The 16,558-nt window shown below is 41.0% G+C and overlaps 1 protein-coding gene and 1 long non-coding RNA gene across 5 annotated transcripts in view; one reads left to right on the forward strand and one right to left on the reverse strand.

The window, feature by feature from the left end:
- The window catches only part of LOC118531647 (uncharacterized), a 48,896-nt gene extending 35,715 nt beyond the window's left edge, over positions 1 to 13,181 (reverse strand). For both annotated transcript variants that reach the window (XR_013446588.1, XR_013446587.1), the window contains exon 1: positions 13,056 to 13,181. This is a non-coding gene — a long non-coding RNA (uncharacterized LOC118531647). The remainder of the gene's footprint in view (positions 1 to 13,055) is intronic.
- Positions 13,182 to 13,544: 363 nt separating this feature from the next.
- Positions 13,545 to 16,558, forward strand: part of ADRA1A (adrenoceptor alpha 1A) — a 119,232-nt gene continuing 116,218 nt past the window's right edge. For all 3 annotated transcript variants that reach the window (XM_036085801.2, XM_036085803.2, XM_036085804.2), the window contains exon 1: positions 13,545 to 14,541. In XM_036085801.2, coding sequence (XP_035941694.1) covers positions 13,659 to 14,541 — 883 coding nt within the window. In that variant the 5' untranslated portion in view covers positions 13,545 to 13,658. The remainder of the gene's footprint in view (positions 14,542 to 16,558) is intronic.

Raw genomic sequence — 16,558 nt, forward strand, 5'->3', positions numbered from 1 at the left:
GGAAAAAATCAAAAGTAGCCCTCTTATAGGACTAATTAAGAAACAGGAGAGAAAGGGCATTTAAACAATATTAGGAATAAAATAAGACATATAAATAGAGTATGTATTTTAAAAGTTGTAAGACAATATCACGAAAATGTATATGCCAATAACTATCAAAAGTTAAAATATAACAAAAAATTAAAACCAGAGTAAACTATAACTATTAAAGAAGTAGAACTGATAGACAAAACTTTCCCCAGTATGGATGTTTTATACTTTTACAACTTTGAAGTAAGAGGTTTCCATTTACTTATTTATTTATTTTTAAGTTCCAATTTATTTAAACTGTTCTAGAGAACGCAAAAACAAGGAGAAGTAGATATTTTTTTTTTCATCTAGCACAATTATAATTTCAAAATAGAACAAAAACTATGTAAGGAAAGGAAACCACAGTCCAATATTACTAGTAAATACCACTAGAAAAAATTCTAAGTAAATTACAAGAAAAATGAAACAAAAAGTAAAAGAAAATATTATATTAAGACCAAGTAGCATTTATATCAAGAGTAGAGAGAATATTTAATATAAGAAAATTGATCTGTGTAATTCACCATATTAATGAATTAATGGTAAAAATCATATAATTATCTTAAGAGCTACAGGAATAAAGAAGACTTTTAGCAAAGTAGAAACAGATGGGAACCCATTTAAATAAGATTATTATTGAAAGATATGCAAACATCATGCCAAATATTAGAAGTCTAGAAGAATTTCCAGGAAAGTAAGGATTAAGGCAAGAAAGCCTATAGTTATCTCTAAAATTCAACATTATACAGGGGCTAATAAAATACAAAAAGAGAATAAGAAATAAGAGGTGTAAGCATTTGAAAGAAAGACAGATAATTGTTATTAAGTACAGATAATTGTCTTCATAGGAAATCCAAGATAATTCAAAAATTAAAATCAATATTAATTTTTAAAGAAAAAATAGAAGCGATTCAGCAAATAAGATTAGTGTACAAAATTAATACCATTCCTGTATGATAACAAAAGAAATTTTTAAAATTTAAGAGGGAAAAGATACCAATTATAATAGTAAAAAGAACTGTAAGTATCTAAAATAACCAAACTCATGCAAGATGCTTATGGAAAATTGTTTAAATATTATTGAAGAATATATTATGAGTAAAAGGAGAAATATATCATTGTAGATGATAGGACTATTATAAAGATGGTTTTTTCTCCACAAATTAATTCTTGTTCCAATTAAATGTTGGTTGGAAACCAACAAAGTCATTAAAATTTGAATGACATTTCTAGCTTCTGGAAACGGTAGAGCATTTTTGTCATAGTAATCTTTCTGCACATAACAATTATAAATCCTAGATTACATATATGTGTAATATATGTGTGTGTGTGAATGTATGTATGTGTGATACAGACACCCACAGTTTATTCTCATTTGTGGTAGTTATATTCTATAAAGTCACTGCAAACACTGAATTACTGAGTACTGAACCATTATTCCTATGGAAAATACAGGGTTAGGTTCTCTGGTCACAACATTTTCATCAACTGATCAATACATAACTTTGTATTGATACATATGTGTATTTCTGTTTAAAGACACCTTATTTCATATATGTGTATATATTTATATACATATATGCAGATATATGTATATGTATAATGCTTGAGGAAAGCTAATCTAATGCAGGCTTTTGTCCATAAGGCACATCACATAATTATCGCACTTAGGAACACTACAGAGCATGTTGGCACTATGCTTGGGGGCCACTTTAAACAATGTAATCACCACCAAAAAGCACAAAAATGTGGAAGTGTGGCCCTAAGTAGACCACAAAAGGAGCACTTATAGTTTGGAGCTGAAACGAGATCATAGAGCATCAGCTTGTTTGACCTCAACTGGGAACATACAGTGACTTAGATTTTTTTGCTGTTATGTACAGGTCTGTGAATGACTCAAAAACATAATGAATGTTCATTTAAGGGTTACTAATAAATTTTAGCAAGTAGTTGAATTTGCAAATGCGGAATTTGCAAATAATGAGGATTGATTATATGTCTACAAATTATATGAAGGTGCTATATATAAAGTGACCCCAAAAGGGCAGAAAATGGAGGAAAATCCATCTTTTAAAGAAATTGCACTAAGTGAGATTGTTTATCTTTGCTGTTTGCCTTAAGGGACTTCCCAGTCCTTGTTGAATAGGGTGACAGAAGTCTCCAGTTTTACTTGCTTGACATGTTAGAATACAGAATTCGAAGCTGGTGGAGCAGTTGAAAAATTAAGAGGGGAAATCCCCAAAAGGAGGATGGTATGAAGGACATGAGCCACAAAATCTACATATAAAATCTGCTTAAATCCTTGGCTGAATGCTGATCTATTGTTGTACAGGGAAGACTCCATGGAACTCTGTGAAAACTAAGATAGAACCTAAAATAAATGAGAGGGAATTTTAGCTGCTGCCTACCACAAAGGAGACAGAATTTAGAGTTGGAGTCCTGGCAAATTAATTGCCTGCTGAAACAAAAATCAACACTCTCGGGAAGAACATAGCTACATCCAGTCCCTGAAAGGTATTTACACAATGTCCAGTATATAATAAAAATGTCTAGACATTTGAAGAAACATAAAAATGTGATCTGTATTCAAGGGAGGAGGACAGGAAATAAAAACTAATTCCATAATGATTCAAATGTTGAAGTTAGCAGAAAAAGATTTATAAGAGCTATTGTAAATATATTAAAGTATTTAAAGGAAAATATAGTTATAGTGAATGAACATGTGAGGAATTTTTTTTTTAAGTGGGCATGGAGCCTTTTTTTTAAAGTGGGCATGGAGTATGGAGCATAAACTAACAGAAAAAGATTTATAAGAGCTATTGTAAATATATTAAAATATTTAAAGGAAAATATAGTTACAGTGAATGAACATGTGAGGAATCTCTTTTTTTTTTTAAAGTGGGCATGGATCTCAGGGGCTTGAACTCACCACCCTGAGATCAAGACTTGAGGTGAAATCAAGAGTCAGTCACTTAATCGACTGAGTCACCCAGGTGCCCCAACACATGAGGAATCTTACCAAAGAAATTAAGACTATAAAAAATATACAAATGGGAATTCTAAAAATAAAAAGTACACTAACAAATTTTAAATTTTTGGATGGCCTAACAGTATATTGGAGATGGCAGAAAAGAAGAGTCAGTTAACTTGAATATAGGTCAATAGAAAATTTCCAATCTGAAAAACAGAGAGAAAAATATTGAGGAAAATAAACATAGCCTTAGGGACTAGTGAGACAACACCAAGTAGTCTGAGATGCATGTGAGGGAAATCCCAGAAAAGAAGAGAGAAAATGGGGCATAAAAATATCTTTGAAGAAATTTTCTGAAGGGTAGTGAAAAACCTAAATTTACAGATCCAAGAAACTCAGCAAGATAAATATAAATAAAGCCATACCTAGACAAGTTGCTGAAATCCAAAAAGAAAGAGAAAATCTTAAAATCAGCTAGAGAAAAATTACATATTAACTACACTGAAAGAATGATATAAATTTGTCTGACTTCTTAGAAAAAATGGAAATTAGAAGACAATAGAACATACATACTCTGGAAAATAATCTCAGTCTGTTAGACATTTTATAATATTCACTCCCAATTAAAGTTGTAATTTAACATTGCTCTTTTGTCACTTATACTGAACAGTATCAAGCTTAATGTAGTTAAATTTATCAATTTTTCTCAAAAATTCTATTTTTTGTCTTATTTAAAGCACATTTCTCAGGGGTACCTGGGTGGCACAGTCTGTTAAGCCTCTTACTCTTGGTTTCAGCTCAGGTCATAATCTCAGAGTTATGAGATTGAGCCCTGTGTCAGGCTCAGCATGGAGTCTGCTTAAGATTCCCTCTCCCTTTCCCTCTGCCCCTCCCCACCTAAAATAAATAAATAAATCTTTAAAAAAATAAAATAAAATAAAAAACATTTCCCAAATCTCATTGTGAAAATATATTCTCATATATTTATTTGTTTAAAATTTCATTTTTACATTTAGATCTTTAACCTAGTTTTATTTATTTTTGTGTATTTACTTTTTCCATATAAAGAACCAAATGTCCAAGCACCACCAATTAATCTTTCTTTTGTTAAACCCTTTTCATTATGCAGTATTTTTCTTATTTAGATGCTGGCCAATATAGGAAGTAACAAATTGAGTATCTCACCAAGAAATTTAATCAAGATCAACAATCATTTTGGACATTTTAGTTTCCCCAATGTTCCCATTATAATCATTGCTTTGATTATCCATTTTACTTTTTCTTTTTTTTTAAGACTTATTTATTTATTTATCTGAGAGAGAGAGAGCAAGCATGTGAGCAGAGGGAGGTGCAGAGAGAGAGAAAGAGAATCTCAAGAAGACTCCCTGCTGAGCACAGAGCTTGCCTTGGGGCTCAATCTCACAACCCCAAGATCATGTATGACCTGAGCCAAAATCAAGTCAGACACTCAACCAACCACATCACGCAGGCACCCCCATTTTACTTTTTCTGACATAGACTATTGGTCATTACGTGATTTCTATCTATGGGAACTGAGAAGTACAAATCTGGTTGGAGAAAAAGGCTAGGGGTTTTGCCTTGAAGTTGAGTTTATGTAGTAAGTGCATTTTTTAATTTAGATTTTGTGTTTTTCCGGGGAGCCATGAAGAGAAGGCTAATGGAAACCACATTCTCTACAATATTCTAAATTGACATTTAGTTTGCTTCATTAAAAATTTACTTTCTCATATTTGGAAAGTTACTTGTCACTGAAAACATCAAATAGATGCTCAGGATCCTCAGCTTGACAGGTGTTTTTTTTCCCCCCTAAATTTTTCTCTGTTGGTAACTCTTCTTTGCAAGAATTTCCAATTAAAATTGGTGTTTCTGATAAAATCAAATTGGCCTGACTCCTGATTTTTTTTTCCTTATGGCTTGTTTTAACTTTCTTAACTAGATTCATTTGATTAACTATGAGGAAGTAAACAAAAATGATGGTGGTGGTTTCAGAAAGTGAAAAAAAAGAACAGTTAAAGTTGTTTTGTTTTGCTTTTTCTGATGCTGAACAGAGGAACATGACCATGTTGTCAATTTATGCACCATGACTTATAGAAGGCAAAAAAACTTCATTAAAGCAGTTAAATTAATAAGACTAGATTAAAAAAAAAAAACCCTGATTACTTATCCAGAACTTAAGCTTATCCTTTCATAAGAGAGAAGAGACACTCCTTTTCAGACTTAAGAATTAGCATGCATTTTCTGCTCAACTTCAGCCAGAGGAAATTAAGGGACCTCTCCTCTTCAATGCTTGTCATACAAGATTTTCATTTTAGAATAATTTTAAAATTAGTGCAGACTCACATGTGCTTCAGATGGGTTAAATTCAGTCTTGCCAGAAATCCTAAGTATGGAAGGAAAATTCCTTGAGTCGAGAAGAGTAAAGAAGCTCCTTTAGGTTTTTTCATGAGGTCAACAACCACTCTGACCATGAAGAAAAATCATTGACCAGTAAACTGTTATAAAATATGTACAAAATATTGTGCGGATTACATTCATAGGTTTACAAGGTATAAATATGTCACTTTCTGTTGATTATGAGAGAACTTACATGGATAGCCTCTCTCTTTATAGAAATTCTTAAAGTCTTTTACCTTAAATATATGTGACAGGAAGAAATGACAACAAATATCCCAAGGACTGAAATCCTTAATGTATAATTTAGGTCCTTCAAAAAACAGACACGAAGACATAGTTAATCATAAAAAAGATTTATTGGAGGAAATTCCTATGAAGGAAAAAAGGAGTTGAAGAAGGAAATCCTTCAGACTACAATCCAAGTCAGAATCCTATAAAACAGAGGGAAGGAGAGGAGGATGAGGAAAGGTAAGTGCCAGACAGTTGCACAGTTATAAGAAAGTTTTTGCTGACTGATGGGAAGTCCCTGAGACAGCCTCCCATTCAACAAATCCCGTGTCTAGTAATAATGGTCCTGCATTAGAACCTCTGCCATACCAAGCCATTGGTTGGGAGCAGCCTTTAGAGAAGTGTGGCTTGAGCACAGGGATGGATCCAGAAGGACAAAATCTAAGACTGTCATTCAGTTATGCCCAATTAAGCAGCAGGAGATCTGAAGGGTACATTATTATGGCTGCCATGACATATAAAGAGTTTTTACAAATGCAGAAGATAAAAGAGGAAAATACCAATACAAAAACGGGCAATGGACATTATACTAAATTGCCTACTCAGACCCATTCCCCCCGCCCGGCGCCCCTTCTGTGCTCTTCTCTGCATTGCAGTGGCTGGAAGAATCTCCGTCAGCAGTTCTGGTTATAATCCACCTAGGAAAGGAATTCCTCTGAGGTCTTGAAAGTAAAAGGGAAGCCGAAGCCACTGTTTGTCCTGTGACAAGTGTTGTGCGGAAAGGAAGGCTTCAGCCAACAGCACGTGTGAGGTTTTGCCAGGAGCTTCTGGGTGTCCTGCACATTCTTGATGCTTCAGGCGCTGAGCTCATCATTGTGGTTTCCTGATACTCCCGTCCTTCCAGATTTCCTGAAAGCAAATAGCAGTTTTCCTTGGCCTGTTTCTTAATCTTTTCTAACTGTTTTATAAGCCTCTAATTCCTTGTGTGAAATCACTGCCTACTTGAAATATCTATATCAGTTTCTGACTAAGTCCTGACTGACAGAAATGTGGACAAGCAAATCACAAAATAAATGGAAATGTCAAATAAATGTATGAAAATATGCTTACAATTAAAGAATAATAACTTTTAAATGAGATATTTCTTACTTGTCAAATTGGCTAAGGTTTATTTCATTTATATGTACTTGTCTATTTTATTATAAATACTCAAGATTGGCAAGAAGCAATAAGAAAAACAACAGAAAACAGTTGGTCATACACCACTGTTGTGAGTTTACATTTTGTATTTGCATTTATAAAACCTTTCTAGAAGGCAACATATTATAATACCTTAAATGCTCATAAATTTTTATCCTCTAATTTCACTTGTAAGAGTTAATCTAAAGAAAAATTAGAGTAAAACATTATATATGAGTATTTATCACAGTACAAGTTATAAATCAGACATTTTTGGAAAACCTAAATATCCAAACAGTTAAATTTATCATGACATATATACTAATGGAATTGCTATGCAGCCACTACAAATCATATTCTTGCAAAAATTTAATAATATGAGTTTGTGTTCATAAAATAACATTAAATGAAAAAGCAGGATATATAATGGTAGATGCAATATGATCACAGTATTGTATATAATGCATATATATACACATATATACACATCATAAATACATGTATATAATATATTTCATATATGTACTATATTATTTACACACATGGGAAAAAATGGGACAATGTCAACTATTGAACAGTGGTTATCTCTCCAACGGCAAAATTACAGATAAGTCTTATTTTTATGCATTTCCAACTTTTCAAAATGTGCTATTATCAGCATGTATTTTATAATGAAATACAGGTCAATAAGCATTTTAATGTGCCTATAGAAGTTCATCAGCAGGTGGAGAAATGAGATGAAGCATTTCTACATTTGGTACAAATACTGATTTTGGTGTTTCACCTCCCTTTTAGAGGATATTTGACAAATTTGATTGATAACTCACATTTGCTATGCAAGAGCAAAGATTTATTGTTTTAAAGAAATAATTTACCTGACTTGCTATAGACTGACTTGACCCCGTCTTCCCACCATAATCTACCACGTAGGGATGGGATCCACGACTCATATGAGACTTGGAACAAGTTGTTTTCCCAGGGACAACAATGAGCAGGACAAATGATGACAAGGGCAGAATTATTATCTCACCCAAGGCTTCCCCCAATAAGTGTCTGTGCACTGTGCAGTTTTCTCAGTTCGATTAAGAATTAGAACACAAGGCTTGTTTAGAGAATTGTGACTTGATACCGCATCAGTATCATTCTGAGTAATGTTTTTCATTTTCCTCCCCCTTTAACTTTGTAAGCCTTAAGAGAATTAGTTGAAAAGCCAGGTCTTTTGGGTAGATACTAACATTAAGCCCTCTACTCTGTCACTTGGAATCATAAGCCTGGGAAAACAGCTCATAATTCCATGGTGTCTTGTCTTCTAAGATAATGATTGACAGATTTTTCTTTTCTTCTTAAAGCCTCCTATCCTTGTTGAGTTTCTCACCAGTCACTAACAGTTCTGCCAACCGAAGGTATGGGGTGTATATTGATTGCAAGCTCTTCTTCTCCAATTAGACCCCAGTGTCTCTGCACGCACACATACAAGCACACGCACATGCACACGTGCGCACACCTACAGACACACACACACATTCTGTTGTACGGCTGTCGTTGACTTGCCTTCCTCACTTCTGCCTACCAATCTGACTCCTGCTTATCCTGCAAGCCCTACATCAAGACATCCTCCCATGAGCCTTCCTGGAACCTCCCCTGCAGTGAATTTCTCAGCTTCCATCACACCCTAACGGTCTAGAGAGTAGCGCTGTTAGGTCCAGGCAAGAGGACCCCTAACTTGGGCTTGGGGCTTTAAAGATCCCAGAATCCATAAGACCACAGGACTGAGGTTAGTATCTCTGACTGGAGCCTACACCCTTCTTTCTAGATTATGCTCTGGGACCCAGAATCTTCTGCTCCAAATGGCCACACAACCACTTTCAGGGCCTTAGGCCTTTTTCCTGGACCCATCTTCTCAAGGGCAGACCACATGACAGACCACGGCCAAAGGTCAAAGGCCAGCTGTAGTATTTGCACATATTTTCATGGTCCTTCAAGATGTGGGACAAGGGGGAGTGGGAAGAAAGGGGGAGTAGCCTGTGACCAGGTCCAGTCCCCTACTTTGCTTTGTTGGGTCACTGTGCTTATAGCAGTGGGCTTAGGTGTAATTCTCAGGTCATTGCACAGATTTCTCCAGCTGAATACATCGTGCTCATGTTAATGTGGGATTGGGACCACTCTGGATTAGAAATATGTTTCACTGTAAAGTAGCACACAAAATGAACAGAAAGGGAAAGCGTTAATAAGATTACTAACAAGAGCGTGGATAAGCCCTATGAGATATAATTTCAGTCGGTCCTCATAACAACCTTGGGGGGTTTTATTGTGTCGCTTTAAAAATTAGGAAGTCTAGGCTTGGAAAAGCTGGGTTTTGCCTCTGGTTTTATAGGAGGGCAGGGACAGCATCTTCATGACCCTACAGTCTACTCTGTCTTCACCCCACCTCTCCAGGGATCCAACTCAACACCTTCTGGGACATTCACCTCAACTAGTCTTTAAAGGAAACCCACAGATGGATAGTTCCCTGTATGTGGGTCTATGGCTACCCAAGAAAAATTGGTTCCAAGAGTTAGCGTCACAAATACTGATGTTCGCTATCTGGCAGTGTGTAGGGACCAAGCTACAAAAAAAAGAGTTCTCAGCCTTGGCTCCAACTAGTTAGCCAGTGGGGGAAAGGAGGGGTTGCATGCTTGTTTGTTGGGGGCTGGAGGACTGGGAGTTCCAAAGACCTTTGTTACATTCTAACCTTGCAGAGCTGAGCAATTTTGGGTTGCTTTTCTTGCCGATAACACTGTTTCCCTTACCTACCGTAGAACAAATCTTAATAGAAAGCTCGCCTTCATGGTATAAGGTTAATGAATATGAAATCAAACAATAATAATATCTGTCTGGTGGATGGGATTTCTAAAGAACATATGTTATATACATATTCGAGGACAAGATGTAAGAGTTAACAGGGAATTAAAGTCCAGTTCTCCCTACCTGAGGGAACTGACTCCCAGAGACAGCAAGTGACTTCGTTACTTAATTAGAGTGAACCCAGATTTCCTGTATCCTTATCCACTGTTTCTTCTACAACCTAAAATTCAGTTTATGGATGAACAAGCCATTTTTGTATATTTTTAAAAATAATATTAAAGTCAAATCAAACAATATTACAGTCTAATCAAATGTGATAGGTGTAGGTACTACCCCCAGAGATGTGGGAGGTGGGCGGCATTGTGTATACGAGAAAAGGAAATCTAAATATTAGGTCTTTAATGAAGTAGTGCTCCCTGATCTTTCCATGGACATTACTCCAAGACATTAGAGGTATATTGCTATAAAAGGGCCTCCCAAACATCTCCTTGGAAAAAAACAATATTAACAAACTTTTGTTCAGGGGAGAGAATTCCAATGCAAACCATTGGTCAAAGTTCTCTCTTTGTTACTAGTAAATACTTTAAGAACAGTATTTTGTCTAAATCAATAAAGATGAAAGAGGATGATGTAGGAGGTGGGAATCAGAGTGGAGAAAATTCTAGTATTTTCCCAATATTCCAAAAACACATATGGCTTTATTCAATTGCAAGGTAAACAGAACATGGAATTTACCAGAAAAAAAAGTAAATAAAACTGGTGATGTCAGCTTTTCATATGCCAAGTATTATGAATCAACGAGAATTAAAAGAGAAGTAACAGAAGTAACATTCCCTTAAAAAATACATTTTCTTATAAAAACTGGAAGAGAATTTGTGGCACTTTACCAACACTAAACTGTGTAAGAAACTACAGTGGGACTATAATGCTTTTTTAAATTCCATTTGTCTAAAGAAATGAGAGATGGATCATATTTAATAAAGGTTAGATATGCTCACATTATCTTCCTGGAATCATAATTTTATTGCAATCAGATTTATTAAGTGTTATCTGATTTTACTCTCATCTTAAAACATCTGCAAATATAATTTACCTGCGTATTTGGCATAACAACATGCTCTTCTTGATTTTTAACAGAACCTAGTTCCAGTGTTAATTGAATAAAGCTGTTCAAATGTAACTTTTTTTTTTTTTTAAGATTTTATTTATTTATCTGACAGAGAGAGACAGCGAGAGAGGGAACACAAGCAGGGGGAGTGGGAGAGGGAGAAGCAGGCTTCCCGCTAAGCAGGGAGCCCGATACCGGGCTCGATCCCAGGACCCTGGGACCATGACCTGAGCCGAAGGCAGACGCTTAACGACTGAGCCACCCACGTGCCCCCAAATGTAACTTTTAGGTCATGTCTTTGAACACACTATACATGCAATAATATCTGTCCGGCAAGTGTCAATTTTTCTTTATTTAAAAAAATCATATCATTTAAATAAGTTATTTACTATAAATAAAAGTTACACACAAACACATACCCATACACATATCTTTTTTAAAGTAAAGCGAGAACTTAATCCACCCAAGACAAGAGGGAGCAGAAAAAAAAAGAAATTAAAAAAATACGGCTGTGCGCATTCTGCCTGTTGCCGCAGAGTAATACGGTAAACAGCCGATTACCGTACTCGCTGGGGCTACTGCCTGTGTGACGTCAGCGAGAGCTAGCTGCAAAGTTCCTTGCCATTCTTTGCTGATGTCGGGGAGCTTGAATATTTAAAGGGTGAATGTGGAGTTATTGGTTGGCTATTGGGTTTTTTTTTTTTTTCTTTTCCTATTTTCACTATTTTAAATTCTGCAGGTAAAGCGATAGTGAGCTGGGAGCTTAAAGACATCTGTGGTGGAGGGGTGAGTCAGCGGGTGCAGAAGAACTAAGAACTGGTTCCTCGGTGAGACGGTCGCCTTCTCCCCCAGAGAGAGGCGGCAGGGCTGCTCGTGGGACCGAACTCCCGGTCCGCTCCCAGCTCCAGGTGAGTGCGCGGCGGCGCGGGACGCGGGCGTCCAGCAGGGCCGGGTGGGTGAAGGCACATCTCCCTTGCTTCCCCGTGAGCCGGAACCCGCACTTTCCCTAAGCGCCCCCCGCTTTTTTCACCCGCTGTGACACCAGCATTCCCACCCCACCCTGTTTCCCTTATATATTCTAGAAAGTTACCTCCTAGTTAACAAGTGTGTTTTTCAGCCCGTATTTATCGCCCCGTGGTAAAGAGGCTTTCTGCAGTTGCTTGCTTTTAGTACCACCTGTGAGCTCTTGAACTTGTGATTTTTCACAAGAGCCTTTGCCCCTAGGGTCCCGCCTCAGGGCCCCGACCCCAGCCAGAGTCCTTAGAAGGCAAGATGGGTCCCCAGTCCTCGCATTCCTGCCTGAGTCCCTGTGGTCGGCTCGCGGCCGTGGAAACCTAAGTTTCTCACACAGACCATGGCCCCCAGCGCAGAAAACCGAAGCGTCCCCCTTTCCGCTTGATTTTTTAAGCCCACCAAAGCCGCAGTGACCGCCACTTGCAAAAGCCCCTTCTGCAGAGTAGCGCTTGCCCTCCCCACCACTTCGCCTGCACCCGCGCAGCCCGTCCGGGTGTGGCTCGAGGCTCAAGTCCTCCCGCACCGCCGATCCTGCGGCTTGAAAAGGGCTCCTGGACCGATCTGGGTCGCGTTCAGCCCTCGGGCCCCGCCAGGCTTTGCTCGGGACCTGGCTCTCGAGCCGGCTTGGCTGGTCGACAGACCGGCGCGCACCGCACACCCAGTGTGAATTCCTCCGGCGTGAACGTGCGCGTGGCACGGGCTCGCCTGCGGTCCCCGGGTCGCTGCGGTTCCCTCTCCCAGGCCGCCCCCTCCAGGTGGCTGCGATGCAACCTGTTCAAATGGCAACCGCCGGTTTTCACCGACTCGGCTCTGCGCTACACACACAAACGCACACACCAGCCGCAGTCCCGCCTAGCGAGCGTCGCGGGGTTTAATTTCGCTGTGCGGCCGCTCGTAATTGGCCGCCGCAGCTTGGGGTTTGTTTGCTTCGGATCTTGGAGCGGGCCAGAGGCCGCGGGCCGCGCGCCAGGGCAGGTTCCCAGCGGCGGGGAGCCGGGCGCGCGGTCCCCTCGCGCGCCGCCTGTGCTGCGGCAGGGCACGCCGCTCCGGGACCGCAGAGTCGGCGGGGCTCCCAGCCGCCGCCCACGGTCCGTCGAGCCGGGTTTGGCCTCGCTCCCCGGGGCGTCTGCTATACACTCCGCCTTTCTCTTTGCGCTCTTTCAGGAGGACGCGGGCAAACAACGCCCCGCAGCCGCCTCGGTCCTGGCCAACATTTTATCCACTTACCCCGGTCTGCGCGCGGAGAAGCTGGATCAATATCACGAGTCCACCGCGGGCCACTCACCCTGTGGGTAACTGCGGGCCGGCAGAAGCGCCCAGATGCCAGCGGTCCCCGCCTTTGAGAGTCGACGGCAAACCGGTACTTGACTGTGGTTTGCGGGGAGACTGGCGCTGCACTGTTGAATTCCCAATTACGTGCAGAATGCTGAATCTTCTAAGCAGGACGGATCAGACAGTACGCAGAAGCGGGCCCCTGTAATTCTGCGACTGCGTTTTGCAACGTGCCTCCTCGAGCTTAGCGCCAAGCCTCGGGTAGGAAGGGAGTTGGGGCCGGAGGCCAGCGCAAAGGGTGGATAGGGTCCGCGGGTAGCCCCGCGCGCCCCTGGCCATGTCGCCTTTAACGCCCTGCCCCTTTGCGTGGCCTTCTGAGGGTTTGCACGGCAGGCCGGGGTTGCTTCCCACCCGCGCGCTCTCTCTCACCCCCAGCTAACCCCAGCGGGCAAGGCTCCCCCGAGCCGAGACCTTTTGACTCTGCTCCCTCGCTTCCGCCTCCGCCCTCGCCCGGGGGTGGCTCTCGAGAGCCGGACCTCGCCGGCCCTGGCTGGGACCATGGTGTTTCTCTCTGGAAATGCTTCCGACAGTTCCAACTGCACCCACCCGCCCGCACCGGTGAACATATCCAAGGCCATTCTACTCGGGGTGATCTTGGGGGGCCTCATCATTTTCGGTGTGCTGGGCAACATCCTCGTGATCCTCTCCGTGGCCTGCCACCGGCATCTGCACTCGGTCACTCACTACTACATCGTCAACCTGGCGGTGGCCGACCTCCTGCTCACCTCCACCGTGCTGCCCTTCTCAGCTATCTTCGAGATCCTGGGCTACTGGGCCTTTGGCAGGGTCTTCTGCAATATCTGGGCGGCGGTGGACGTCCTGTGCTGCACCGCGTCCATCATGGGACTCTGCATCATCTCCATCGACCGCTATATAGGTGTGAGCTACCCGCTGCGCTACCCCACCATCGTCACCCAGAAGAGGGGTCTCATGGCTCTGCTCTGTGTCTGGGCGCTCTCCCTCGTCATCTCCATCGGGCCTCTCTTTGGCTGGAGGCAGCCGGCCCCGGAGGACGAGACCATCTGCCAGATCACCGAGGAGCCCGGCTACGTGCTCTTCTCGGCGCTGGGCTCCTTCTACGTGCCACTGACCATCATCCTGGTCATGTACTGCCGGGTCTATGTGGTGGCCAAGAGGGAAAGCAGGGGCCTCAAGTCTGGCCTCAAGACCGACAAGTCGGACTCGGAGCAGGTGACGCTCCGCATCCATCGGAAAAATGTCCCCGTAGGAGGCACCGGGGTGTCCAGCGCCAAAAACAAGACGCACTTCTCCGTGAGGCTCCTCAAGTTTTCCCGGGAGAAGAAAGCGGCCAAAACACTGGGCATCGTGGTCGGCTGCTTCGTCCTCTGCTGGCTGCCTTTTTTCTTGGTGATGCCCATTGGTAAGTCTTTAAACACCCGACCTTGGTATTTAGGGATCTTCATCCTGTTCCCCTGTGCTACCCCAGACTCACAGCCGGGGGGGGGGGGGGTAGGGGGGCGGCGTGCGGGGGAAAGAAAAAGGATCTGCATTTCAAACAGCAAAGCGGCGGCGGGGAGGGGGGGCAGTTAGGAAAATGCTCCTTTATAGAAGAGTGAATTTTAGATTCCTTTCTTCTCCCAGTCTCATTTATATTATTATGTCCTAGGGCACTTTTTCAACTACTGTAAAGTGGCTTCCAACAGATTAATTGGTCTCCTTAATAAGAACGTCAACTTTTCTTAATGCCGTTAAGCATGTGTTTAATTTAAATAGATCCCTCTTCTTTGGAGTCTCAGAGTCTCCAGCACACACTTCGGCAGGGGCTGTGGAATGCCACTTTTCACCTCTGCTGCTATGGACTGCAAATTCTCTTGGCCTAAAAATAAGCACCATACTTATTCTGAACAAATGTGTAATTTTATTATTAGATTAGATTATTCCTAAGGGTTAGTCATAATGGTCTGCTTATGTTCTATATCTGTGTTAATTTTATTTTCTGGATTCAGTATGGAAGAAAGTGTGGCCAGCCACTGACAAGAAAAAAAAAGATGAGTTTATGTCCAAACGAATTTAAGCTTTAAAGAATTCAACATAATGTTTCCAATAAGTGATACTTTCCCCTTTATTTTAATAGTATTAAAACAGACAGTACTCTTATCCAAGATCATTCTGGAAGTTGCAGATGACACAGTTTGAAAATAATACAGTAATGTTACAAATCCAACTTTTGCAAATGCCATATTAGCTATTGTCAAAGCTAAGTAGCTCATTGTAAGTATCAGCAAGCTGATCCACTTGGAATAGTCATCTATCTCTGAAAGGCCTTCAGGAGATCCCAAAATGGTTGTTTGCTATTTTTAGTTTGTGAGCTCAAATATAGACCCACACATTTGTTGTCCACTAACTCTAGCAAACAAAAAAATTTATGATAAAAATTAATAAAAGTTCGTTTCAGGCACTTTAGAGTCAAATTTAAGTGGCATGCATTTAAAGTACTTTAATTTGCAACTCTGTGTCATAATAGCAGCTGTTCGTTTTTGAGGGCTAACTCCAAACTTCATTTGTCCAGGCTCTTTATTTCATTCATCCTCTCCACAACTCAGTGAGGAATGCATTATTATGCTGAAATCCCAAACTGGGGTGGGGATCGATTCTGCAGGTTCTAGAGCTTCGCTGATACCATAGCCACCAGCCACATGTGGCAATTTAATGCAAATTAAAATTAAAGATAATTAATATCCAGTCCCTCATTCCCACTAGCCAAAGTTCAAGTGCTGGCCAGTGGCTACTGTTGGGGACAGCAGAGACATTGAGCATTTTCATCGTTGCAGAAATTTCTATCTAACGGGGCTGCTTGAGAGGCCCTCTGAGTCCACTAGCTGGCTTTCGATTGTGCCTGCCCATCGTTATTGCTGACTCTGTCCCTGGAAGTACATCACAGCTTGGAATTTATTTAAATAACACTCTGCCTGAACCACCGCTTCCCTACCTTTCTGTGGACCGTCTCTTACTTCCTCCTGAAGCTTATTCGTGCATCCATGCCCTCATCAAGTATATATGGAGCACTTGTTCTAAGCATATAGTTTGAACAAGGCAACACACTCTTTACCAGTAAAATGTTTGCATTCTTTTAGGGGAAATGGAAAAACAAATATATCTTTAGGGGAAATGGACAAACAAATATATATCTATATCAAGGATTACTAAGTATTATTTAAAAAGTAAACAGGATAAGAGGATAAAGATTTGCAGGGCAGTGGGGTGGGTGGTCAGAGGAGTCCTCTCTGAAGAGGTGATATTGGAGCAGACCGAACTGAAGTGAGGAGCAAACGTTGCCAAGTCCGGAAGGGCCTTTTGGGTAGAGGGACGGCAAGTCCAGAGATGGGAAATAGCCTGACCTGTTCAAGGCAGAGCAAAGAGGCCAGAGTGGCTGAACT

This window comes from Halichoerus grypus, chromosome 3, assembly GCF_964656455.1.
Source record: "Halichoerus grypus chromosome 3, mHalGry1.hap1.1, whole genome shotgun sequence".
NCBI lineage: Eukaryota > Metazoa > Chordata > Mammalia > Carnivora > Phocidae > Halichoerus > Halichoerus grypus.